Raw genomic sequence first — 24,639 nt, 5'->3', positions numbered from 1 at the left:
TAGTTCAAAACTAGTATAAAACAAATATATACAGCTTCCTTTATAATGGACAAATGCACATCCAGCCCTTACCTGTGAAGCTGAATCCCCATTTTTTAAATGATGAAGAAAAACAAACAAGATTTTCAAACAAGACCAGTACCCATCTTCACAAGATGTATGTTTTGTAAAATGAAATATAACAGATAACATCATAGCTCAATACACAGCATTTAGTATTGGTTGCTACAAGCCACATCTACTATTGATAAAAGCACTGCTTGCTAAGCAGACCACTATTATTACCAGTTACTGCAAATAAGCCAATGAAAAAAGAAGACAAACCAAGGAAGTACCTTGCAACCCCTACCTTCATTCAGAAGCCTGAAATAAAAGAATGGTGTTGGTAGCTGAAGAGCTGCTACACCAAGCATGCACTACCACACACTCACACACACCACAGACACAAGAAGCAACACTTGGTGAATGCTGACAATAATGCAGTGCAATAATCTCTTTGGTGACATTTGGGATAGCTTCCAACAGAAAAAAATGCTAGTAATTAATTGTGTTACTGTAGCACTATGTCTCAAAGAGAAATGCATTAACAATTTAAGAACAGAAGAAAGAAATGTAGGTCAGCCTGTTCCCATCAATGCAAAATGTCTAAGTTATGCCAGCTTTTAGAAGCTGTATGTGATTATGGCATTTGTAATGAGAGCAGAAGGTCATGCTGTGATTCAAAGACTGAAAACATCACAACTCAAACCTCAGCTAACAGACACCCTGCAGACAACAGGGATTTCAGCCTACAAAGCGACTTATTTGGCTTTGGAAATTGTAGTTGTTCTAAAGATGTTCCAAAAATGAAGGGATTTTACCAGATGAAAGGGTTTTGTTTTTCAAGTTACTCACCACATTCTGCTTGGTTGTAGCTTCTAATGTCTGGATCACGTAAAGCCTGTTTCTGCAGCGCATACTCTCAACATCTTCATACCGAATATCACCGTATCTCTATGAGGAAAAATACAGTTCTATGAAAACAACTCCTGTTAGATACATCTAAGCAGGTATTTTTGTCTCTTCTGCATCAAAATACAAGTGTGGATGCACAGGAAGACCACAGAAACTGAGCAAGGAATCATTTATTACCACATCAAGACTAGTGCAATTTTAAAAAATAAATAGTGCAATTTTAAAAAACAAAGTGTTTAGAAGACTGGTGAAGGAAGAGAAGAAACCGCAGTTCACTGTATGGGAAGACAAAGTCTAATGCATATGTTGTCAGGCTTGAAGTTCACTCTAGAGAACTCTAGATGGTGGAGAAACCTATCTACAAATGGATTAATACCCTGATCTAAAACTGAGGACAGAACAAGAAGCTAGATCTATATCCCCCCCACTACTGCAAAGCTAGACACTGCCCAAATCAAAGCAGCATACTGAAAGGAAATGCTAGAAGATCCCAACTGATCCTCCTCACCCAGCACATCCCAAAACATCCATTTCACGAGTACAGTTAGCTAATTATGTACAGTTTCCTGCAGCAGACATTATGTCAGATGTTATCACCATCTGCAATGTAATCAGACTCAAATGAGTAAACACAAGTGCTGTTTCTCCTGTGCTTTGTTTGTCATTGAGCTGACATACTACTAGACACGCTATCAGAGTGAATGAAGGATGACAAAGATGCACGACCCATGACGAGTCCAGGGAACTCCACTCAGAACATCTTAGCAAACAAAAAAATACAAAAACAAATCTATCTTGTAATATATACAGTTTTCAATGAGCCTCAGCAAAATGCACACTGTAATCCCTACCACTCTAGAGAGGTTTCCTACACTCGTTTGAACAATGTAGCCTGCACAATGTAAACACTGCGTGGGGTGCAAAAACATACCCACAAGAACACATACTTCATTTGACTCTCGGATCAAATCAGTAATGTCCACTTTTGGGTGGTCACCCTTCGCATCGCTGAGGTTGGAGCCCTGCTGCACAGCTGGAGGCAAAGGACTGTCTTTGTTGGTGACACTGTCAAAAAACCTGCGTGAAGCAAGAAATCAGTAGGAAGCAGATTATCACAACAAAATAGTAACAGCAGCATCTACCGAAAAAACACGAGCATAAATAGCAAAATAACCTCAATGTGCAAAAGTAGCAAAGAACATCAGCATGAATAGTACAAAACTGATGCAACAGTAGTACTGATACACATACACAGGAACCCACAACCCAGAAAAAGCTGTTGAGCCTTGAAATTTTCAAGACACGGTTAGATAGCAACACAGCTGACGTGACCTACTGCTAATGATAATTCTTTCTGCAGGTGGAAGCTGCACCAGAGGCTTCCAGAGCCCCCTCCACTTGGCTTTCCCCTGGTTCTCAGTGTGCTACATAACCAGGGGGGAGGAATGGAGCCTTGGGCTGAACTATGACCCAGGCAGTCTTAATTCCCTCAGATGCATAAGCCAAGTCATGCCCGATCTGTACTATTTATCACACCTACATAACCAGGGTAAACAGTTCCAACATGGAGGTCAGCCAACTCTTTGGCCAGTATTGAGAAACAACTGTCTATGGAGTGACAGCTTCCTGTTTTTGGAGGTGACACAAACCACTGCCATCATTTTATAAATACACCAGAACGCTGCAGGCTGGATTAAGTGTGCAGCGGAAGTGTTGCAACCAAAGAAAATGTTAAAAGTCAAAGTTGAAAAGAAGTTCACAATGATCACCAAAATAGTGGGTGTCAGGTGGAAGAGGCAGTTTATTCAGTTGAAGTGAAGCTTAAAACTTCACTCTGCTTTTAGATTTTATATTTTAATTAATGAAAAAACCGAGTGAATGTGCTCTTACCGCTATTGCTTCCAAGTGCTTAAAATTCAAACAAACACAGTTAGGTTCTAAAATAAGCACCAGGCTGTATGGTAACTTAACATAAAAATACATTTCCCTCATTAATTCCGTAGTTCATACCCCATCCAAACATGCAACACTTAAAAATCTGGCTAAAGGGAAATTCTTATTATCACTACATAATGATTACAAACTCATGACTCATAGAGCAGAGTCTCAGCACAGGGTTTCTGTTTTAACACTCCCTGACACACAATCACAGGAGCAGCAACAGCTATTTAGGCAGCTAGTCAAGCAAAAACCATGCAAATAATGCATTAATTAAGAACATACTTGATATTGTGTATTTGAATTTTTCTTTAATGCTAATATAAAACAGCTATCTGGTCACTGCTGTCCTCAACATCATTTTTTTTCCCCCCTCTATTATCCACCATTAGCAGCAGAGGAACCAGCAGCCAAAACTACAAGAAGTGAGCTGCAGAATATTTTCTTACTAAGTGAATGTCTGAACTGTTTGGAACAGTCTTAGTGTTCTCTAGACTAGCTGCTTATCATGCAAAGTCATCTTTTAGTTAAAAATAACAATAGTTCTTACTTTAAAACACATGAATTTGCAGCAATTCTAGTAAAGCTTTAAAGGAGGACGGGATTTTCAGAGTACCCAGGCAAACTTCCCAGCCATCCCTTCCAGAATTTCAACATGATATGAGCATTTAATTACTTCGAAGTGTCTGGAATTCTTGGCTAGATGTCTCCCTGCTGCCCCACACATCTATTTGCACTTACAGCAGTTGTTACGCTGCTTTTAAGAACAAGACATACACTGATACCTGTTGAGAACAGTCACTGCTTCTGCATCATCCTTACAAGTTAGCAACTTATCCATGTTGTATTCCAGCACTGCAAGTCCCAGCTGCAAGATTGCCTTTATTCCATCATAGAAGAAACAGTCCACCACATTGACTGCACTTTCAATAGGCAGCACACTGATAAAAAGGGTAAGGAACCAGGAGAGAGAGACCGAGGAGAAAAAAGTCATGCCCATCATGTGGTCTGTCAACTGAGGCAGATGAACTCTGATGAGCTCCTCAAATACTGCCTGATCTACCAAGGCACCTGCAGGGAGAGGATAACAAAACCACCACCCAAGTCTTAATAAAGAGAAGTGTACTTTTCTCAGAGCACTGGCCAGAAATCAAGCTCCTATTCAAATGCAATTTGTTGTAAAAGCAAACACAGACCTAGCTGCATGGCACCACTGTCTCCATTCCCTGTGATGGAAGCTATGCACTCTACACATGGACTTCTGCATTCTGTAAAGTATGCTGGCACTCCTGCATGTGCATGACTACTGCCATTGATTCCCCTGTCAGCCGATGTGTCCTCTCTGCAATGAGAGAGAAACCTCACAAGTAATTTTCTTCTAGCATATATGCCTGCAAGCTTTAGTACTAGGCTGTCTGCTTCTGGAACAACTCTATTTCTTTTATTTCAGCTGGCTAAGTTCCAATGAATAAAATGAACTGCAGCTTTAATTCCAATAGAATTGTGTAGCAGTCTAAGAAAGTATTTCTTGAGTAGTTATCCCTAGAGTAACAATAGTATTTGAGAAATCATACCCACTCTCACTTAAGAAGGATCTTAGGATGTTTTCTGTTACTTCCCATTTTCTACTTTACAATACTGAACCATGCGCCACAATTTCTTTGGTTACTACTTAGGCTTCAGCTCATTCCTTACGACTGTTCTCAAGGACTGATCATTATATTCAGCTCTAGATAGATTACAAGACAGACTGATGTTACCAATGATTCGACGATTGAAATAATCAGGTAGCATCCTTTCACACACAGCAACCAGCAGCCAGAATGCTTCCTCCTCCTTAGCATACAGCAGAAGTACTGATGTCAATATGTTCATTGCCTGTAAACATTTACACAAGAAAGGAAACAAGTATGAGGAAAGAGGGGGAAAGCCCAACTGTATCATCATTTGTTAAGGTTTATATTTCTGAAGGCCTTTTATACCACGTGTTTAGAGTTCTAGGATAACCTGCAGCCCTACTAGGTATAAGGATTCTATATTTATATTATCAAATTCAGAACGTAGTACTTAAGCTACATAAAAATGTCTTTAGATTTTGAAAGTCTAGTAGAAATGCAGGCATAAGTGCAATGGAGATAGTGGTGTTTAACAACAAATTCAAGTACAACACTCATGTGACACGGTGGGATGAAATAAGCAATATATAAGAACAAAAAATAAGAACAAAAAAAATGATGTATTTCTGTGATTGATTTTATGAGGTACCCTTTACTGCCATGATGAACTCATGTTTAGGCTCTCAAAACTACTGTACCTGACAGTATCCAATTTGAGGATTCCTGTATGCATAAGCTGTAAGAACTCTCCGGAGCGCAGAAATTCCTGTGTCGCTTTGAAAAGCGGGATGCTCAGGTAAGGAGCGACGTAAATCACGTTCAATTTCATCAGTAGCTAAAGTGCATGTTCCCAAGGACTTTTCCACCAACTCAGTGTAATAACCAGGGCTGGAAGCCATATCATTGACAGCACCTGACAATAAATATTAATGAACAGCATTAGAGGACAATACTAAAGCATCTACACCATTTTCTGCCATCTGTAGAATTCTAGTGACTTCTGAGATACCTCCAGCTGCTACTGAAATTAATGGCATTCTTCCAAAATAGAAACAGAAAAGCAAAAGAAAATAAGGCTTGGAGGAAAGTTACTTTCCATTACAAAACTGACTTTGACTTACTTTATTTCCTGTTTCATTAGGGAAAAAAAAATAAAAGCTTCCTTTCACCTCTGCTCTGACACACGTATGTTCTACAGCAGGAACTCACCAAAGTATACTCAGAGTTCAGGCAAGAGATTCCCTATGCGTATGAAAGTTCACTCTCTAAACCAAGCAACAGTGGCTAACAAATAGCTACCGATACTGGAGCCAAATTCTCTTCTAGGAAAACACTTATTTTTGTTGTTCTGGGAACACCATCCTCCCAGAAAGCTTAAAACAATAGAAAAACAGGCCCATAAACACACTTTGTTATTTAGCAAGTAGAGGCACTGCAGAAACTGACTGTCCCCTTGAAGTTTGCAAATAGAGCACACAGTCGTTTTTTTGGCTGAGTTTGTTGCAGAAGACGATGACACAAGTTTCGTCTGAATCAATGCTGGACATATTTTAAAGGCTCTTCCTTCAGAAAGGTTTAGACAAATTGCCACAGGAAAGAGCTTTATTGCTGTTGGTTTTTTTGTCAGACTATGGTCAGTCAGTAACAAGAACATCCATATAATATAGCCCACAAAATGAATCCATTATACTTGCTGTGCAGTACCTGAGAAGAGCAGCCAGAGTTCTCCTCTTAAGGCCTCTGGGATCCCTCTTACAACTAAATCTCGAGTCTTCTTGGTTCGAAACATACTGACACCATGACCTCGTTCGAAGAAAAGGATATTCCAGGACTGTTCCTTCATTTTTTCTTTCAACTACAGAAATATTAAATAAAAAGAAGACTATTATGTATACTGAAAGGTTTTTTTCATGTTTCAGAAAACTCTACTTTTCTCTCAGTTATATTCACATAAACTGTAAACAGCAGCATTAATATCAGTATTGCTATCTGAAACACTGATGAAGATCAGAGCCTACTGCAGAGAACCCTTGTTAGCAGGGGGTGCTGGACTAGAGGGACAGGACACAGTGCAAATACGCAGATAAATTCTGTCATCGTAGTTCTGATGCATACCAAAAACACACAATGGGTAAACAAAACTCATCATTTTATATCATTCCTGTGGCAAAAAAACACAGAGGCTCTTGTTAAAATTCTTTGTCAGCTATTTACATGTAAATACACGTTTATATGATACATACACAAAAATCTAATCATAACTTGGATCTATTTTAAAGTATTCTTATTTTTGCTTCCTGGAATATTTTCTTAGTAAACAGTAAATTAACAGAAGGAGGAAAAAAAAAGGTGAAATTGAGTGAAAGCAGTAGAAAACCAAGAAAAATAGGAGGAAACACTTCAGATTGCTTCTGCGTGGTTCCAGTTTTCTCTGTGCTAATCTGCAGGCTCTAACGAACAAGCATTTGGCCATGATGATGCAGTGTAATTAAGCAAGTGATTACTTGCACAGTCAAATCATACTGTTACAGATATCTGCTTAATTATTCAGATAAATCAACATTCTGCAGTTTCAATGTGCCTTTGAACTGTTCTTTGCTAACAGCAATGAAAATGTATTAACGCTGATACAGACAAGATAACATCCCACAGAAACTCAACAGAGAAAGCAGGCTGTTCTCCTTTCTTTCTGGTTCATCACACTTTGTTACATTACAGCAGTTGACAGATTTGGAACAGGGTGGGTACAAATGGTGCAAAGCACACAGTGATGACATGACATCAGCACCATTGTTTTGCCACTGTTTCTAAATTGCTCCTCAGTTTGTTTTTATTTAACACGAGCTCCAAATAGCAGTGGGAAAGAATCAGTAATCAGGAAAAACTGCAAGAGAATGAAGTCGAGTTAGATTAAGATGGGGAACTAACAGCTGAAAACACACCCGTATTGGTTTTACATTTAATCAAATATTTATCAACCAGAGAGAACACTTGGCAAGCCAGCATTTACCATCAAAATACAAGACAACTGTGTACGCATTTGAACTTCAGCAGCACCAGCCATGTAAGTAAAACCTCCTGCAGAGGGAGAACTGGCAGAAATTCCCACTTTAAACATAACTGAAGCTACAGGCATTTTACTTGCAGAGAAGGAGGTGAAAAACATGGCAGCAGTGAAATAGGTCCTTTGTAGAGTACAAGACTTCTAATAAACTATTAATTGTGTTCCTAAAGAGCAATTCAACTAATCTAATGTAAAACAGCTGACCGTATGAGGTTGCAGCCCATGAAAGACTCCAGTGCTCACACAGGGTGAACACTGACACTGTATTTTCTACCCTTGCAGCAGTAATATTTAATACTGTTAAAGCAATTAAAGGCAAACTACAGAAAGTAAATTTTGCCACTTCTTTCCACTGGACTATAAAAAGTACAATTTCAGAACCTGTTTTCCTTTTATACCTACCAAAGGAGTGCTTATTTTCTGATACTTCTAATATTTAAGTTCCACATCTGAATTTGCCTAATTTTGCCTAACTTTGCTGAAAGCAAAATGAAACTCTTCTGTCCTCTTGTACACATCACAGAGAAGCAAAAATAGTACATCTTACTGCAAAAATAATATATATTATGAGTGTGGTGTTGATGGATGGATGCATAAAAGAATGAAGCAATTAAGAAATGAAGTAAGTTTCCTGATAACAATTTCCTTTTCCCGAAGACTTTGTAGTGACTTTGCACCTTGACAATTCAGATAGCTCCGAAACATGTTCACTATCACGAAACAGCCTGCTCTTCCCTGAGGGGCTGGAAGAGCAGGAGGAATTAGCTCCATGAAGATGAGGCGTATCATTATTAAACAAGTTGAGCAGAAAATTGAATACAGCCATGAAGAAGAACCCTGTGGACTCAAAATACAGAACACGCAAATGAAAGAAGACTGGCAAAGCCACAGCAGAAATCGGCAGCCTTGCTGGAGTATGTTTTGAATATGCTTAAGTCTCTTCTAGTTAGATTCCGAAAATAGTTGGGCACTTCATCTCTTACCATTTTAGGGTCCAGATTCTCGGCATCCTGAGGATGGTAGACAGTCATTAGGGCTTCTGTACTGACAGTTTTGCTGTTATCTCTCAGATCTGTCTTTGGTGGTACCTCATCAAAATCCTTTGCACTGTCAGAAGCAGAACTACTTGCAACCTTAACAAATAAATAAATAGGTATTAGCAATGGAAGTTATAAATGCCACTACTAGACTATCTTTGCTTATCAGATTAATTTACAGGTACCAAATTCTGTACTAAAATGCAGCCTTGCATACAATTCATATATGTACAAACAGACTTCCAAAATAAATGAATAGAAAGCAGTCCCCATTCTGAACAGGCAGGCCTCAAGACTCTGGTACAAATCACCTCTACAGCCAAAACCTTAATCATGAAAGGACACCTCTTCAATAGGAATATGGTAATAGGCAGAGACTGGACCATCAATCAAGTCAAAAGAACACCATTAATTTCAAGGGAGGCACTTACAGAACTACAGAGAAATACTGAGAGCATTCTGAAAACAGCATTAGAACCTGGATGCTTTTCAAAACAATATAAGAGAACCCAAAAAATAATGCATTCAACAGTAACATCATTGTTCACATGCTCTCCCACACGTGGGCACTGAAATATTTACTTTTCCACGCCTTAAAACCTATTTTCTATCAGACTGATGGGCTTCAGTTCTTAAGTAAAGGGGCTGAAGGTAAGAAATGGGAACACAATTTAAAAAATGGAAAAAGAGACAACTTGTTATCTAGAGGTAAAGCAGACCCTCTCTGTAAAGATTCAGACTTAAATAGTGCATGGCACCAAAAACACAGATAACCATACATTAAACTTTTAGTGAGACTACATGACCTTATTTCTAAGAGTAGCTAATGAGAAACTAGTGTTAGCTGAAGAGTTACCTCTGTGGTTATATGCTGCGGACTTGAAGTTGCGTTGCATTTGATTCTGAGCTTTGTGACAAGCTGTTCAAAATCTCTAACTTCAGTGAAACGAAAAGCTCTTTTTCCTTTGGTACTAATGTTGACTCCTCTGTTGGCTGGGTCAGCCTTATCCACGCCTATCACCTAGGGAGACAAGGTTGTGTTAACGATGCAACTCATCCCAACACATTTTACCACCTTGTTTCCAAAAGAAAAAACTATTAAAAATACACACGTACATGGAACAGCAGAATGAGGCACCACACAAAGAGAATTAGTAATGTAAATAATGAACTGGCTATATTACAGCTTAGTGGTGAGGAGCCGTTCTCATACAAGGCAGTAAGCATCACGCCATCGGCTTTCTACAAGGTACTGAACATCTTCGAAAAGGTTTTTCTCAGCAGAAAGCATGGAGCAGACTTGAAAATCTTGCCACCTCCTACCTGCTGGAGCTGTTACTTTTTATCTTACCACCAGAAAGCAGACAGGTAATGAAACGAATCGAGTTTCACGAGAATTAATTTCCACTGAGAACACAACTCAGTGACAGCTGTCATAATATGTGATGGCTGGAGCTGATTTTAATTGCTATCGTGAAACAGCTACACGTTAGAGAAGCTAATACACTTTAATAACGCACATACCTGTAAGATAATAATGAATTTCTAGAGCGGCTGTCACTGCTGTTTTTACATTGTTACAGGAAAGGAAAGGAAGACAGACTAAATGAAAGAACTTCGTGGTACTGTAGAACAAATAGTGAGGGCCTGACAAACTACAAGGAGATAATTTAGCTCCATTAACACAGTCTCTTCATTCCCCTCCCTCCCCCCCCCCAGCTTATGGATGTTGCTATTGTTTGCAAGACTGTTTAAAGATCCTGGTTAATTTTTTAAGCTACTGTAGCACATATCTGGATGCCGCTGAAAAATCTCTAAGCAAATGTTAAAAAAATCTCTATCTATAAGACTGAAATGTGGCAATGTCAGAGACTGCACAAAGTCGGGACAGAGATGGAGAAGGCTTTTTTTTTCCTAGATATGATTCCACAGTCTATCTGCAGCACCCTACAGAACTATGAAAGTTGTCCTTCACAATACAGTCCTTGTTGGGCTTGTTGAGACTACCAGCTAGCACTACTATTTGTTCACTGAAGAATGTCAATGCATTTTCCTACTGATGTTTGAACAGACAGCACTTCTCAACTGCTGCAAAGAGATGAATGATACTACAGAGCTAAGAATGAAACAGAACAATTATCATCAAGATCCTCTGCTCTTTCCAATCCTTTTTATCTCGAGAATCTTACTTTAACTCAACTTCAAAAATTAAGCATTTTTTTTTTAATATATGTACTACTTGAAAAAACTGGATTCTGTACCCAGCTACAAAATGGGAGTGAATGGAAATGGCAAGAATGACACAGGGGACAAAGTCAAAACGTGAAAGTAGTTCTATAAGCGGTATTACTAAATATAGTATCAAAAGTAGAGGGAAATCATGACATCCACGTAAACTAAACTTATTCTAAGGAAAATCTGATCAACTGACAGTACGCTACACAACTGCAAATCTTCTGGTATAAGTGGCTCTGACCATAGTTTGCATTACCTCTCTTAATGGAATGATGACACTGCACAGGCTGCCATCCTGGCTAGCAAAGCAGATGTAGTTTTCTGAAATGCACATTTTCCCATGGGCATTGTAATGAGTGAAAGGAACCCATAAGAAGCATTCGTGAACTTCCTTCAAAGTCTCTTCTTTGGGTAGCCTGAAGAACGCTCTGAACTGCTGACTGTGGGCTCGGCTCTCTAGGCCTCTAGATTAAATAGCAAACAAAACAAAAAACAAGGCAGGAGAGAGAAAAGAAAAATGAAATATTTTAAAAGTATCCTTAAAAATACAAAAGTTGCAATGTCTTGCAGAAAGGCTATTTAAAACAGTAAAACGTCATGCACCCTCAAAACCTATGGCGTCAATTGGAAGGTTCAGCATTTTACTTGAAGAGGCAACAAAGTGCAGGACCGGACCTATAAACACCCACTTAATAGAAATTAAATCATACATTTACTACAAGAAATCACACTTTCCTGAGAAGGAAGGACTCTAAACCATCTGTTTGTTTACACACACATCTATCTCCCCGCCTTAAAAATGGCCATAAATGAGGAAAGCCTGTAGCTCACTGACTCTATCATTTATCTCCAGTGGCAGAAAAGCCATGCAGTTACGTACCTATGCATTTTAAATCACTTATTCTTCTCCTTCTCACTGAGAAGACTCTGAAGCTCCATTCTTGATTTCCTATTCCTAAACACTGCTATGTCTTTTAAAAATACAAACTACTATAAACTATCATTGAAGCCCAGTTCTGAAGGTTTGACCACTTTGTGTCTTCATATAGGCTTTGATACTGCAAAGCAATAAAAGGTTTCAAAGTCATGAAAGCCTTTGATCCCAAATTTGAACGAGACAGTTATTTAAGAGAACACCATCTTTGCCAGCATCTACTGATCTCCCTCAGACAAGGATTCTCCTCCCTTTGTCTAAAAATGCAGTGAGTCCAGAACTGATGGATTATAAGCAGTTACCTCTTGGTGATCTGCAGGGGGTCGTGAAGCACTGGGTCATTTTCAAAAGTCTCCTTATCAAAAAGTCTTCTAACAGCATAGTTTGCCAGCTGCTCCATGAGAAGGAAGGTTTCATTAATGTGCAAAAACATGGAAAAATAGTGATCTTCCCCACGGGAGCAGACATGAATGCTCTCTGTCAGGATAACATTGGAAGTCTTCTCAAGTTTTGATATTGCATCCCAGGAGATAATAAGCTTTACTGAAAATACAAATATAAGCAGATATGAGTAACGTCTCTATAGCTGCTACTCTTGTATGAATCAAAAAAGCATTAGTGCTAGAAAGTATAATCACATAACACTGTTAGATCACAACTCATTTGGAAATGGCTACAAATTCACAAGGACCAAAAAAAACCAAAACGACTCACTTCACAATTCCTACTAAATAATTCCACTAGAATGATTTTTATAGAAAGAAACATTCAAGACATACCATTTATGAAAATACAAGTCTATATTGTCTTCTTGTTTTGCTGTAATATGAAACTGCAAAGTGCAAACAGACTCACGTAAGCTACCCTACTTTAACAGATTATCAATTAGACACCTGCTCACATGGCAAAGCTCTTCCTCAAGACATAAGAAAAACACCTCCACATGCGAAAGATATACAGCAAAACATGAAAGGACTAGGCTTAGCATCGGGGCTAAGCCTTACGTACTCTCTGCTCCCAGCAAAAATGAGTAAAAGCTCAGGAAGTTGGTACTAAGATAAAGCCATCCTTGACAAGGCACACGGCCCTTCCAGTAGCTGCATGAGTAATAGGTAACCAACTTCTCCTGCTCTGGTAATCCAAAACACTTTTCAAACTTCATAAGACCTTCACGAAACTTCTCAGGATCTTCTTCTTTTGTAAAAGAGCCTTTTCCTTCTTCAGCAATCAAACCCTAAAACAAGAGAACAGTAATTTCACATATGGATTTACAACTTGAAGAATAGTCTGAGGATCAAAACACAGGTTATAGATCACATGTGCTACTTCAGATTCATACAGCTTCAGCATGACACACATCTTCAGGTTTCCTTATCTGAAAGCAATGTATCTTCCTCACTTAATCACATGAATTTCAAGGCTAAATGTTTAGTAATTGCAAAATGGACTCTCGTATACTTCCTAGGGGTTCCCAAAATTATTGTGAAATAGTATATTATCAGTTCAAGACCACTATCTAGAGGCACCTAGTGTACCATTTATCAAAAAGAAATCACTTATGTTAAACAATTTTACTTAACTATGTGGTAGATAAACAGTAACAATGGAACATATTACTCACTCAGAAGCATACAATATCACAGTGCTGTCTACATGGTACATAATATTTGTGTACATTTAGAGGAAAAAAAAATACTCAGCCTTTCCCAACTGTGTCATGTGCCTTCTACTTACTCTTATCTTCCCCTGGACAAAGCTTGTAATATCTTCATTTGAATCAAATACTGATAAAATGTTCATAACATTGTGTTCTAACCAGTCCCAGTGCTCTGTTATCTCTTCTCTGCTGGCTCCTGGTGGAAAGGAGAAAGATAGAAGTGACTTTAATTACTTCATGAAAAACATTAATCAAGAGAATATTCAGTATATTTCAGGTTCACAGGTTAATTTAAATCCACAAGTCCAAATCACACCAAAATGCTGATGTGTTTTTATCTTTCAGGCTCTTTATGCAGCTGTATTTCTGGCCTTTACCCCTAGAAGCATTCCAGCTTTGTCAACATTTTGTGGCTCAATGCTAAAGCCTGACTGGGACTGACAGTTCCTTCAGCTCAGCAGCATCACCAGCACACACCCATGTTAGTGAGTAGGATGCTCCCCTCGAAGATGGGAAACACATGAGATCACATTCAGAAACTAATAAGAAAATGAAACAAGAGCTTCTGATACCCTTGGCTTTGATCACTCAGCCACAGCACTTCCCAGAGGAGAACTCCCAGCCTCGGATTTGCAGTGGTGCACAAACTCTTCTAACAAGTGTAAGGTTGTATCACTGCATGCATCTCTACAGCCAGGATGGTAGCAAAGATTTCTCTCTCTCTTTGGATACATAAAACAACTGTTTATGCTGCCTACAACAAACATTTGCTTGTGCTTGGTACAAGTCATTGTTTTATCTTGTTTTCTATCAAGTCACATTTTAATTAGATTTCTAATCACACTAAAGCTTAGCCAACCACCATTCAGGAAACAGCTGTCATTTTATCTATATAACAAAGTTCTGCTTACATTCTAATTCCAAACAATGCAATGTTTTTCCACAGTCAGAGGATTCTAAAAGAGGACAGAAGCAAAACTGTGCCCTAGATAAAAAACCATATATACCAGACCTGATCCAGGACAAAAGGCTCAGCTGAACGACCCCTGAAGCAGCATCTGGCATCTCCAGTATTAGTACTGTTTTTCTTCTGAACCCTATTGGACTCCAATACTGAGGAATTAAGGAAGGCTTCCTTCTCTTTTGTTACATACAAGACAGAGGAATAACTTAAAAACCTGCTGTCAGGAGCCATAAGGAACATACAAAACATAGAGATGAGACAAGATTCAGTGTTGGGAATGAACAGAAATTGCTCTATATATTGTTAGTTAGGCTGTGCTACGTATGCTGCATTTGCAATGACACTTGAAAAATGATATGAAGATAATGAAGTAATGAAATCAAACCTAATTCTTCCTCTCAGACTACACATGCAGAGCAATTATTTGAGTCATTCTAAGAACCAAAGGCACAGATGTGACACACTGAAGATGAAACTATTCCTAAACATTTAAACAATTTAGCAGTACTGTTTCAGACCCTCGCTGTACACAACCAGAAAAGAAAGCAATCTTTTCCATTTCTTCGCTTCACAGAAGGAACAATGTGGTTTATAAGATAAAGTATAATTACACCGTGAAGCCTTTTGTTCTAAAGTATACTTACATAGCACAGAACTGGTAACAATTCAGTCCTAGGGTGAAGATTACCTTTCACATTTTCTCAGGGGCCATTAGAATCCCCCAGAGTGCACTTCCAATGCATTTATCAAAGTATCTTTCTTAATATCCTGACACTGTTTGTTCTGACTTCTTCTGGAGAAGTCTCACAATTTTACTTACAGTCAATGCAGAAGCCATTCAAATTCTATCTCATCTCTAATGCTGCCCTTCTTAAGTGAGATGTTATGAATTATATTAAATCATTTAACAGTTCTCTCGCTGACAACTGCCCCTCAGATGTGCCTTTGAAGAACACAAATACGAGCCAATTAGCATTGCAGCATGAAATGCAGAAACAATTAAGCCAAACACGGAAAAGAAGAAAGCGTAATTGATAAAGCAGCTAATTTAATTTTATAAACAGGAAAAGGCACAATTGCTTATTTAAGGTGAAGTAATGAAGGTTTATAAAGAAATCAGTAAAATTCAATGCAACAAGAGCACAGCATTTACTGGTAGAATTATTTGGGCTGAGGGAGCTGGGCTTGTTCAGGCTGGAGAAGGGAAGGATCCGGGGAGATCTCATTGTAGCTTACCAGTACTTCAAAGGAGATTACAGACAAGAGGGAGACTGAGTTTTTAGGTGGTCTGAAAGTGATAGGACAAGGGGGAATGGTTTTAATCTAAAAGATGGGAGGATTTAGGTTAGATGACTGGGGAAAACTATTCATTCAGAAGGTGGTGAAGCAGTGGAAGACACTGCCCAGAGAATTCGTGGATTCCCTATTCCCGAAGACATTCAAGGTCAGATTGTATGGGCCCTGGGCCCTCAATTGATGCCTGATTTAGTGGTTGGCAATCCTTCCCACAACAAGACACTGGAACTAGATGATCTTTATGGTCCCTTCCAACCCAAGTCATTCCATTACTGTGATTCTTTCTATTACATAAGTGTTTGTAGAGTGGCACCTCTATTTCCTTCAAAACTCATCTTTTGCCGCAGGTCTGGATGCCTGTGAGACCAGAGAAGTCCAGACTTGGGTTCTTTACTTTTGTATAGAACAAAACTAACTAAAAAACCTGAGAGCATGGAAAAAAATGAACTAAAATGTGGGTTGTTTTTGTGTGTTTGTTTTTTTTTTTAAATGTAATTATAGACTTTTCCACAGTTTTTAATAAGCCTAAGAAATAGATTAATCCTACAACAGTGACATTTGTCATCTGACCATATGACTATCTTAGTTTCAGTATAAAGGCAGGACCATGCTGAGGAGGAAAAAACAATGATGCATGCGAAGAACTGAGTTCTCTCAACTTTTGAAATGGAAGTCTCTCTGAATACTTGGTATTTCAGCAGCCTGTATAAAGGAATTTACACTTTATTCTTAGGGGAAGCTGCAGAATTTAAAACAAGCAGTAACAACAACAAGATCAACGTAGTCATAATGATGCTTTAGGAGAAAGTCATGTACTCCACTTTCAAGGTCAATTTTCTTTTCCATTTGCTACCGATTAATAACGTAACATGCAAAAGAGAAAGAACCTCTTACACCCTAAGAGTAACAGATACGAGGAAGAATTCAGCTGCTATCGTGATGGGAAGGCTGGCTCATTTTTAACAAAGATAAAGTAGGGGGAAAAAAAAACAGATAGGCAATTCCTGTTATTTATATCTATGGCAGACTTAATACTCTCAAGGGTCAACTTTTCCACATCATCCTGAACTGTGTCAAGTTACAGACCTCCTCTGCAGCTTAGAAAATAAAAGACTGTGCCCCTGCAATTCCAAGAGAGCATTAAGGCAGTTCCTCAGTACTGCACAGACTGCTGCAGAAAACAGGCAAGCTGACCTTATCATATGAAGGGTCCATAGGTATGTTCTGAAAACCTGGAACCATAAACCACTGTCAATCTCAGGTTTGAAATATCCTGAGCATCACTACATCATTACCAAGTAATATTTAACCATGTGAAGGTCACTGGAATGAACAACGATGTGAGAGGATTAACCCAACCAAAAGATTCAGCCCATCCTTTGCATCCTGACTTTTCACTTTATAAACTCGCTTAGCTTCTATAAGAATAGTACATACCACATGCAATGGACCAGTAGACCTGTGAGTCTGGTGTCTGATGCAGGATACGAAATGGAGCCACTTTCGATGTAGAATCCAATACTGCATCCAGGGTTCCCACAAGAAGACCTGAAGAAAACACAAGGAGCCTGGTAAAACTAAAGTTCTGAAATGCACGCTTACCTCCCAGTTCCTTTCTTACTGAATAGGAATGTTATCCAAGTGAAAATGTATCCTGTAATAAACTCTGAGGAAAAAAAAAAAAGAAAAAAAAAAAAGAAGCACAAATGAACAAAATGAAAAGTGCTCCCAGAGGAAGCTGCTGGAGAGCTGTTATAGACACAAAAGCCATTATAAACACAAACTGAAGGTGAAGAAGTTTGAGATGATGCCCATGAAAGCAATAGCCAGCCAGTATGGGAAACCAGAGGATAACTTGAGAAGGAACATGGTAGCTCCCTGCCTTTAATAAGCACAAGCAGAAATTGGACTGCCTCTTCATTAGTCACTTACTGCTGTTCTGTTTTACAGGCAAAGGAAACAGTTCTAGGGACACTGTAAAAACATCATGTCTGATCTATGAAAATCTCGTGCACTATCTTCACATGAGAACACCATGTCACACTCCCTATACAGACTGAAGCTTTCCCGTTCATCCCATTCTCCAGGCACTGGGCTACAAAATGCCTTTCTTTATCAAGTCTACCAGAGGACTCCACTATAAACTATGGAACATGAAGATTTCATCCTGCCGTCACGTGTGAGCGTATTAAATAAGGTGCATTACTCCATTACAGATTATACATACCAGATACAATGACCATGTTACCTCCTTGCCCCTAGATATTTAATTAGTTCCAATTAAAAACAGTTTACAGCAAAATACTAACAAAACACACTTCATCTCTAACAAAAAGAGATACACTCTCTCCTCTCTCTCGCTATATTTTCTGAGAAAATTAGTATGCATTTTATCTTGGCATGCAAACTCATTATAACTGAGTATAACAAAGCTGTGAGACAGCCCAGAGATCTTACAAGCTGAATTTAAAGCTAAGAATCAAGAAATTCTAACAGAAGAAGAAAAATCTACACAGAAAGAAATACAAATTGTTGGATCCTGATGCTCAAGGAAACCTTGTTACAACAGCAGTGAAAATAAAAGCAATGCTATCACTCTGCTCTCCTTCCATTACTCCCCTCTCATATTAGGAAAGTATCAGTTGTGAGTACTAGGGGAAGCAAAGCAAGACCTGTCAGTTTTATCAAGGCAGTCATCCTCTGAACATGATTTCCCTGAGACCCGCTTCCAGCACAGACCCCATGTGACCTATCAATGTGACTACTCACGTTTCAGAATGATTTTCCTTGTCTTAAAAAAATGGAAACAAATAAAAACCACAAAGGGAACCCAGAGACCAGTAAATTGCATCAATCAAAACTATTATCTTGCATTGCCTGCAATTCATAGACTGTGCCTTCCTGTTGAAAACTAGCATTTTTTGTAACTTCAAACTACAGTCAGACATTGAATAGATAACGTTCATAATTGCTTTAAGAGCTTTGGCTTACTGAGTCACAACACTGAGCTCATCACAAACCTGGCTCTGCTTTAGCAGATACTTTATTATCTTTTACAATTGTCCTAATCGGAGTTTTGTTAGGATACATGGTACCAAGACAGTAGTCACCATTGCTAAGGTTGATGCATCAGCTCAGCTTGTGTGAATGAGTGTGACAGCACACTAGGGAGCAGCATTCCTCAGTGCTGTAAGCACTCTCATCATTTTGGAAGGCCATCGGATTTTAGGCACAATAAGCTGCATCGGGTCAGTACTGCTCATTTCAGTAGTTCCACTGGTCAGCAGTGCTCTGTCTACAACCCAACTGCAGGTCAGTGCTTCAGACAATAAATACTCCAGAGGTGATGAGCTCATTACACAGCTGTAGTTACTGGCATCACTGCAAGGACCTGGCAGTCCCACCTGCTTACCCACATCAAACCTTCAGAGCTGAGTGTGGGTGACTCAATGGTAACACAAAGCAATGTGCCAGCACCGTGCTTTGCATTGTATCCTTGGTATTCTGCAGCAGAGACATTCACCAGGACACATTAGCAATGAATTGTGCTCTCACTTGTACCAATTGATGGCAATAACGCCTATCTGTTAGATGAAAATAACCGCCCAGCACTTAGTCCTTTGGGAGCAACTTTGCTGTGTTCTTCTATTTCACTATACACAACCAGAGAGTCCTGCTGTTTGCTTTCCCTACAGAAGTGCTGTTGCTCTGAAGCAGAGTTGACACAAGCCTGTTTGCTCCTCTGCTGCCTAACAGTACCTCTGAGATCAATAATTGATGAAATTAAAACCGGATCACTCTCCTGATTTACTACATTAGAAGTGTTACTGGACATCAAATATTGATATGAGTGTTACAGCTCCTTACAGGCAGAGATGCCTCATCAGTACAGTGCTGGCCAGTACCACGTCCCCAGGGACAACCAGCATCTGTATGTTCACAAGAAACATAAACATGATAAAAAGCGATGGCTTTCACATGAACTGTTCAGCTGTTTTGATGGTAAAGTCAATCTGTTAATAAATTGTGCATTAAAAAGGGAAATAAACCCTAAAGGCAATGCAGTGCAAGAGACCCAAACAGGTTCATTTAAGTCTCCTGTGAGAACAATTTCATCTCTATTTACAACGTACATTCTGGTCAGTGGTTATGGCTCAGGTGAGACAGTGGCAGCTTAATAAACAAAGGTGTGTATTCAGGGCCATATGTAAAAGTACTTGTTCCCAAGCTTCCCCTCCTGCCCTGCTATTCCCATTAAAATGAATTCCCTATCAGATCACCAAGTACCATTTTTAATTGATCCAATAGAAAGTTCTGTGTGAGACAAGTTCCTTGCTACTGATACCCACCATGTTAACGTGTTCTTTAACGTAATGCCTTTTAACAGATAAATTTCCTCATAGTACATATACAAGCCTAGCTCTGTCTCCCCTTCCTCCAGCCTCCTATGCCAGCACTCTAAGCCACCAGTGACACAGACAACAAGCTGCATCCTCTAAAAAGCAAAAATAGCATCAAGGACCTTCTACAGATTCAGGATAGTGATAATTGCTGCCGGAAATCGAGGACTTGAAGAGTCAGGATTTTTCCCTACATCCTAAATCTCTCTTTTTTCAAGCACAGCACATTCAGTGAGCAGGGAAGACTATTCCCATCCCTGTGTTTTATTGGTAAGTGTCTCTCCTCTCACAGCTGTGCTGTACACTGGAGCAGAAGGGAAAAAGCTAAAGCACGTCAGGGAAAGATTGGTATTTTGGTATTTTGGGACAACAAATATGACTCCATATTTGACTCCAGAATACCTGTCTTCCAACTTAGGTCCTATAACCAAGCAATATATATAACTGAAGCAACGTCTTTATGATCAACACATTCTGTCTCATTAGGTCTTGTGTGCAGCATGTGCATTCACAGCAGCAGTTTTCTGTCACTGTAACTGCGCTCTGTTACACGAACCATTTTGTTTATCTGTATCCTTATAAATATACCCTAGAAGGCCTAAGCTGATCTCCTGTAGTGGCTCCACAGAAAACAGTAAGGACTGGAGGACGGGGCCACACAGCTGCACTGCAGGCAGAAGATTCTGTGACAGCTCCATGCATGAGTAACACCAGGAAGTAGAACCAGTCAAACAGGTTACAGTATCTGCAGCCTTAGGTGAGGTCTAAGGAAGAAAAGAGAATGAAATGTAAAACTAAGCAGGTGTATAAAAGCAGAGAGGACCGAGGCTAAGCAAAACCAGCACAAAGGATCCATCTCTGTCCACAGTGGCCAACTTGTAAACCACACTATGCACAGACACAAGGCACTGAAGTAAGCACTAATTATCTGAGTCACACACAACACTAAGAAATTAAAACCAGGCGTAGCAAACGGTGCTAGTTTTTATACCTAGGAGGTGTGAATATTTTCATCCCTGCAAACATAAATCTAACCACGTTATTTTCCACTTCTCCTGCTAACCCTTGTTATTTACCATCTTAATTTAGGAACACCTTCCTTCTGCTTCTGCTCACTAAAAAGTAACCTGTGCAAATAGAAGCTCTGTATGAACCTCAAACAAACAGAAAAGGTATAGAAACAAAACACGCAACACCATCCAGGAAGGCATAGCAAAGGAATGACGCCAGCTGGGTGCTCTTCCATGCTGTCATATGCTTGTAAGGGCAGAAGAACAGACACAGACATCTCATTCTTTCATTTTAGTCACAGTTTTTGGATAAATCTTACCATGCTGCCAGACAAGATTCGTACACACCAGCCATAAGCCAGCAGTGCGCCCTTGCGGCCATAAGGCCAGCGGTACCCTGGGGTGCAACATCTAAAGGGCAGTAGCCAAAGGGATGGAGCCAGGCTCTTTTTAGTAGCATTCAGCGACAAGATAACGGGTAAAGGGTAAAACCAGAACAGAGTACGTTGGACTGGGGGATCTCCATAAGTTCCTTCCAACACCTTTGGTTCTGCGACATCCCAACGTGACTCCACATCCCTGTGCTGTTTCCCCTTGAAGGGGTCAATGCCACGCGGGTTCCTAAGGACTCAGCTCCTCCCAGCTGGAGCGTCAGAGGTGCCCGGAGTCCCCGCAGCACATTATGCCATACAGACAACAACCAAACCTGGGAACTCTGCTCTGCACCATTAGTTCTCATGAAATAAAGTACATTACAGCGATGCTGTCGCTGTGTCAGTGCCGTCTCCCGGGGCCGAGTCGAGCCCAGAGCCTCAGCTCTGCCACCTCAGCCCCTCGCTCAGGGTGCAAGAGAAGGGGAAGGAAAGCGATTATAAAGGGAAGGGGGGGGGAGGAAGATGCAAACAAACAACCGAGTCTCCCCGCGAGGCGGAGCGGCCCACGCACCGCCAGCCCCGTGCCCCGGGCAGTACCTGCCAGCCCGCCTCCACCCTCCTCGCCGTATCCCCGCCGCCTCTGCAGCACGAAGTACTGGTTGGAGCGCTCCAGCACCCACAGCTTGAGGGCATTTTTCAGCAGCACCTCTTCGGGCTTCAGCCACATCTTGGCGGCTTCACCGCCCGCCGCCGCCGCCGCCCATACCAGCCGCCGCCTCCCGCTCCCACGTACGCAGCCCGGCTGCCAAGCTCCACCGCCGCCCCGAGGCGCCATGGGAGCCGTAGTCCTGACCGGAGCCCTCCGAGCCTCAGACTACAGCTCCCGGTAGGCCCCGCGGGGCCAGGCCTCGGCCTTAGGCCTGAAAGGCTCCTCACAAAGCGATTTTAGTCTTGACTCCCTCGCAGCAGTCAAAAAAGCACGTCTAAGTTTGGCCAAACATCAGGCATTCATCGCCAAAGAACGCTGCTTTGTTTGGTGTTCACACTTGTTTTCTAGTCTCCCCAGCCTGCTGTGGGAGCCTGTATGGAGCCCTATGTGCGCCTGTTGTGCAGAAAGAAACACTCAAATGCCTGGCCCTATCACACTGCCCACACACATCACCTCATCCGACATCTCAACCCCAAGTGGGGGAGCAGCAGACACTGCCACTGCCACCTATTTACACTTCATGATGATGCTCTGCCTCCTTGATTCTATCATCCACCACAATTATAAGCTCACTTAGAGTATCATGGATGTTTTGGGTGACTTGACAACAGTTTGACACAGGGGCTCTGTGTTTTTGCCTGTCTGCAAAAGCTTGGTCATTTCACAGAATCACAGAATGACCCGGGTTGGAAGGGATCTCAAGGATCATGTAGTTCCAACCCCCCTGCCTAGCAGGGCCACCAAACATACACATTTTTTGCCATAGAGTAGCTCATCAGATCATCTACATATAGACCAGCACTACTGTTTTATGCTAGAATAAATCAATCAGGACCTTCCTAAAATTTTCCCAAAATAAAGCTTTATTGATTGTGTATCTTATCACTGTGCATTTAAACTCAGCCTCTTCTTTAAGTTATTTCTATAAAGAGATTGTGCACATCATGCACTAATGACAGATTTCAATCTTGGCACTTCTTCAACTTCATCCATTCTTTCCTATGGCCTTTCCAACAGCCCCCAATGCAACCCACAGCAACCCCACGCGGAAAAAGAAGTTATTAGCAAATGTGGTAACTGATACAGACAAAATAATAATGAGATAACAACTACAATACGTCACCAGATTCTCTTTGAGGCCGTCTCTACAATCCCTCTCCACCTGAAGTAACAGATATCAGTAGAAGAGCTGCTGCTGTAGCAGCTCCTGGAGACTGACCAGAGCTGACAGCAGTTCCTGCACAGATGCTGCTCTTTTAAGAGCACTCCCAAAGGGAGTGTTTACCATTTAATTTTCCCCAATTAGCCAAGCCCTTGGATATGAAACACTTACTTAGGATCTAATACAGGCATTCTAACACTGATGCTAATTGCAGGGAGAAATGCTCTAGGCGTTTCATACCCAGATCTTGGCTTTTGGCATCTCACACAGGCTGGACATGTTAGGACATATGTTGCTTTCTAGTGTAAAATTCAAACTTCGTTGTTCTGATTATTAAAAAGTAACAACAAAAACATCTTTGATCTCCCTTCTGCTGTTTCAAGGTCTTTCCTTTCTTGTGATCCCTTCAGGCACTGGTTCCTAAGACGCAGAGTGAAGAGGGATTTATTTATAGATACTTAAATTCTTTCTTAATCAGCACACAATCATCCTACAGTCTAATCAATGCATTCCACAGCAAGAGAGATCCATTTAGTGCCGCAGAATTTTTCTTTCACTGCACTAATGACCTCCTGGAAATGGTAAATGATTTCCCTCAAGTAACCACAGCCAAGTGTATATAAATAGATAAATAGCTGTGTAAACAGTTTGGCTTCACTTTGTATAACCAACAGTTTAACAACCACTGCGGAGAATTACATAGCTGTTAATTCACAGTGGGTGAACAGCACAATTTGGTTTCAAGTTTCCCTTAGAGCTAAAATTAAATAGTCAAAGCCGGTAGATTTCATCTACTCCAAAATGCCAGCCATTATGCCCCTGGGGGAGCTGAACAATATTCAGATCTGCACAGGGAAAACATCCATCTAAACCTGGGTGAAAATAGACCAGTGCAGAAGCTAGCCATCTTGTTAAACACTGAGCAAAATTCATTAAATCATGCAGTCGACATATGTGTAGGCATTTATGCTGTCCAACCGTTAGGCCACTTGACAGCTACAGATCCTTCTGCCTAGAGATTGAGGTGGACAAAATCTCTCTGTTTCATAGGAAATCCAGCTGCCCTCTTGACTCACATTGCCTTTATATGCCTCATCACAAGGCTTGCCTTTCCCTTATCTGAAAAATCTCAGTTACAACTACATTTCTGGAGTGATATTTAATTTTTTGTCCTTCGGAAGAAAAAATTGTACTTTAAAGTTTGAATTTACGGTAAAATCCCATCCATGTAAAGTCTGGTTTACAAGAAAGCAAAGCAATAGAGCATCTGGTGGCAGGGCTTACCCTCC

The 24,639-nt window shown here is 40.4% G+C and overlaps 1 protein-coding gene across 5 annotated transcripts in view; it reads right to left on the bottom strand.

The window, feature by feature from the left end:
- TBC1D8B (TBC1 domain family member 8B) overlaps nucleotides 1-22,250 on the bottom strand; it is a 29,093-nt gene extending 6,843 nt beyond the window's left edge. For 3 of the 5 annotated variants that reach the window (XR_014945714.1, XM_085546372.1, XM_015860784.3), the window contains exons 1-14: nucleotides 22,077-22,250; nucleotides 17,133-17,243; nucleotides 13,513-13,631; nucleotides 12,787-13,012; nucleotides 12,081-12,321; nucleotides 11,101-11,308; nucleotides 9,466-9,630; nucleotides 8,556-8,705; nucleotides 6,213-6,363; nucleotides 5,207-5,421; nucleotides 4,653-4,770; nucleotides 3,678-3,963; nucleotides 1,902-2,031; nucleotides 895-993 (exon numbers count right to left, since the gene is read on the bottom strand). Coding sequence is in view for 2 of the 5 variants with exons in the window: in XM_085546372.1 (XP_085402498.1) it covers nucleotides 895-993; nucleotides 1,902-2,031; nucleotides 3,678-3,963; nucleotides 4,653-4,770; nucleotides 5,207-5,421; nucleotides 6,213-6,363; nucleotides 8,556-8,705; nucleotides 9,466-9,630; nucleotides 11,101-11,308; nucleotides 12,081-12,321; nucleotides 12,787-13,012; nucleotides 13,513-13,631; nucleotides 17,133-17,243; nucleotides 22,077-22,206 (2,349 nt within the window). In the remaining 3 variants the exon portion in view is untranslated. Of the gene's footprint in view, nucleotides 1-894; nucleotides 994-1,885; nucleotides 2,032-3,677; nucleotides 4,235-4,652; nucleotides 4,771-5,206; nucleotides 5,422-6,212; nucleotides 6,364-8,555; nucleotides 8,706-9,465; nucleotides 9,631-11,100; nucleotides 11,309-12,080; nucleotides 12,322-12,786; nucleotides 13,013-13,512; nucleotides 13,632-17,132; nucleotides 17,244-22,076 lie in introns of all 5 variants that reach the window. The other 2 variants (XR_014945716.1, XR_014945715.1) reach the window with 2 other exon arrangements.
- Nucleotides 22,251-24,639: the final 2,389 nt, after the last annotated feature.

Source organism: Coturnix japonica, chromosome 4 (genome assembly GCF_054131305.1).
Source record: "Coturnix japonica strain WE chromosome 4, WE-NBRP24, whole genome shotgun sequence".
NCBI classification, from domain to species: domain Eukaryota; kingdom Metazoa; phylum Chordata; class Aves; order Galliformes; family Phasianidae; genus Coturnix; species Coturnix japonica.
Note: the sequence above shows the minus strand (reverse complement) of the source record. Positions and strands in the feature narration are given on the sequence as shown.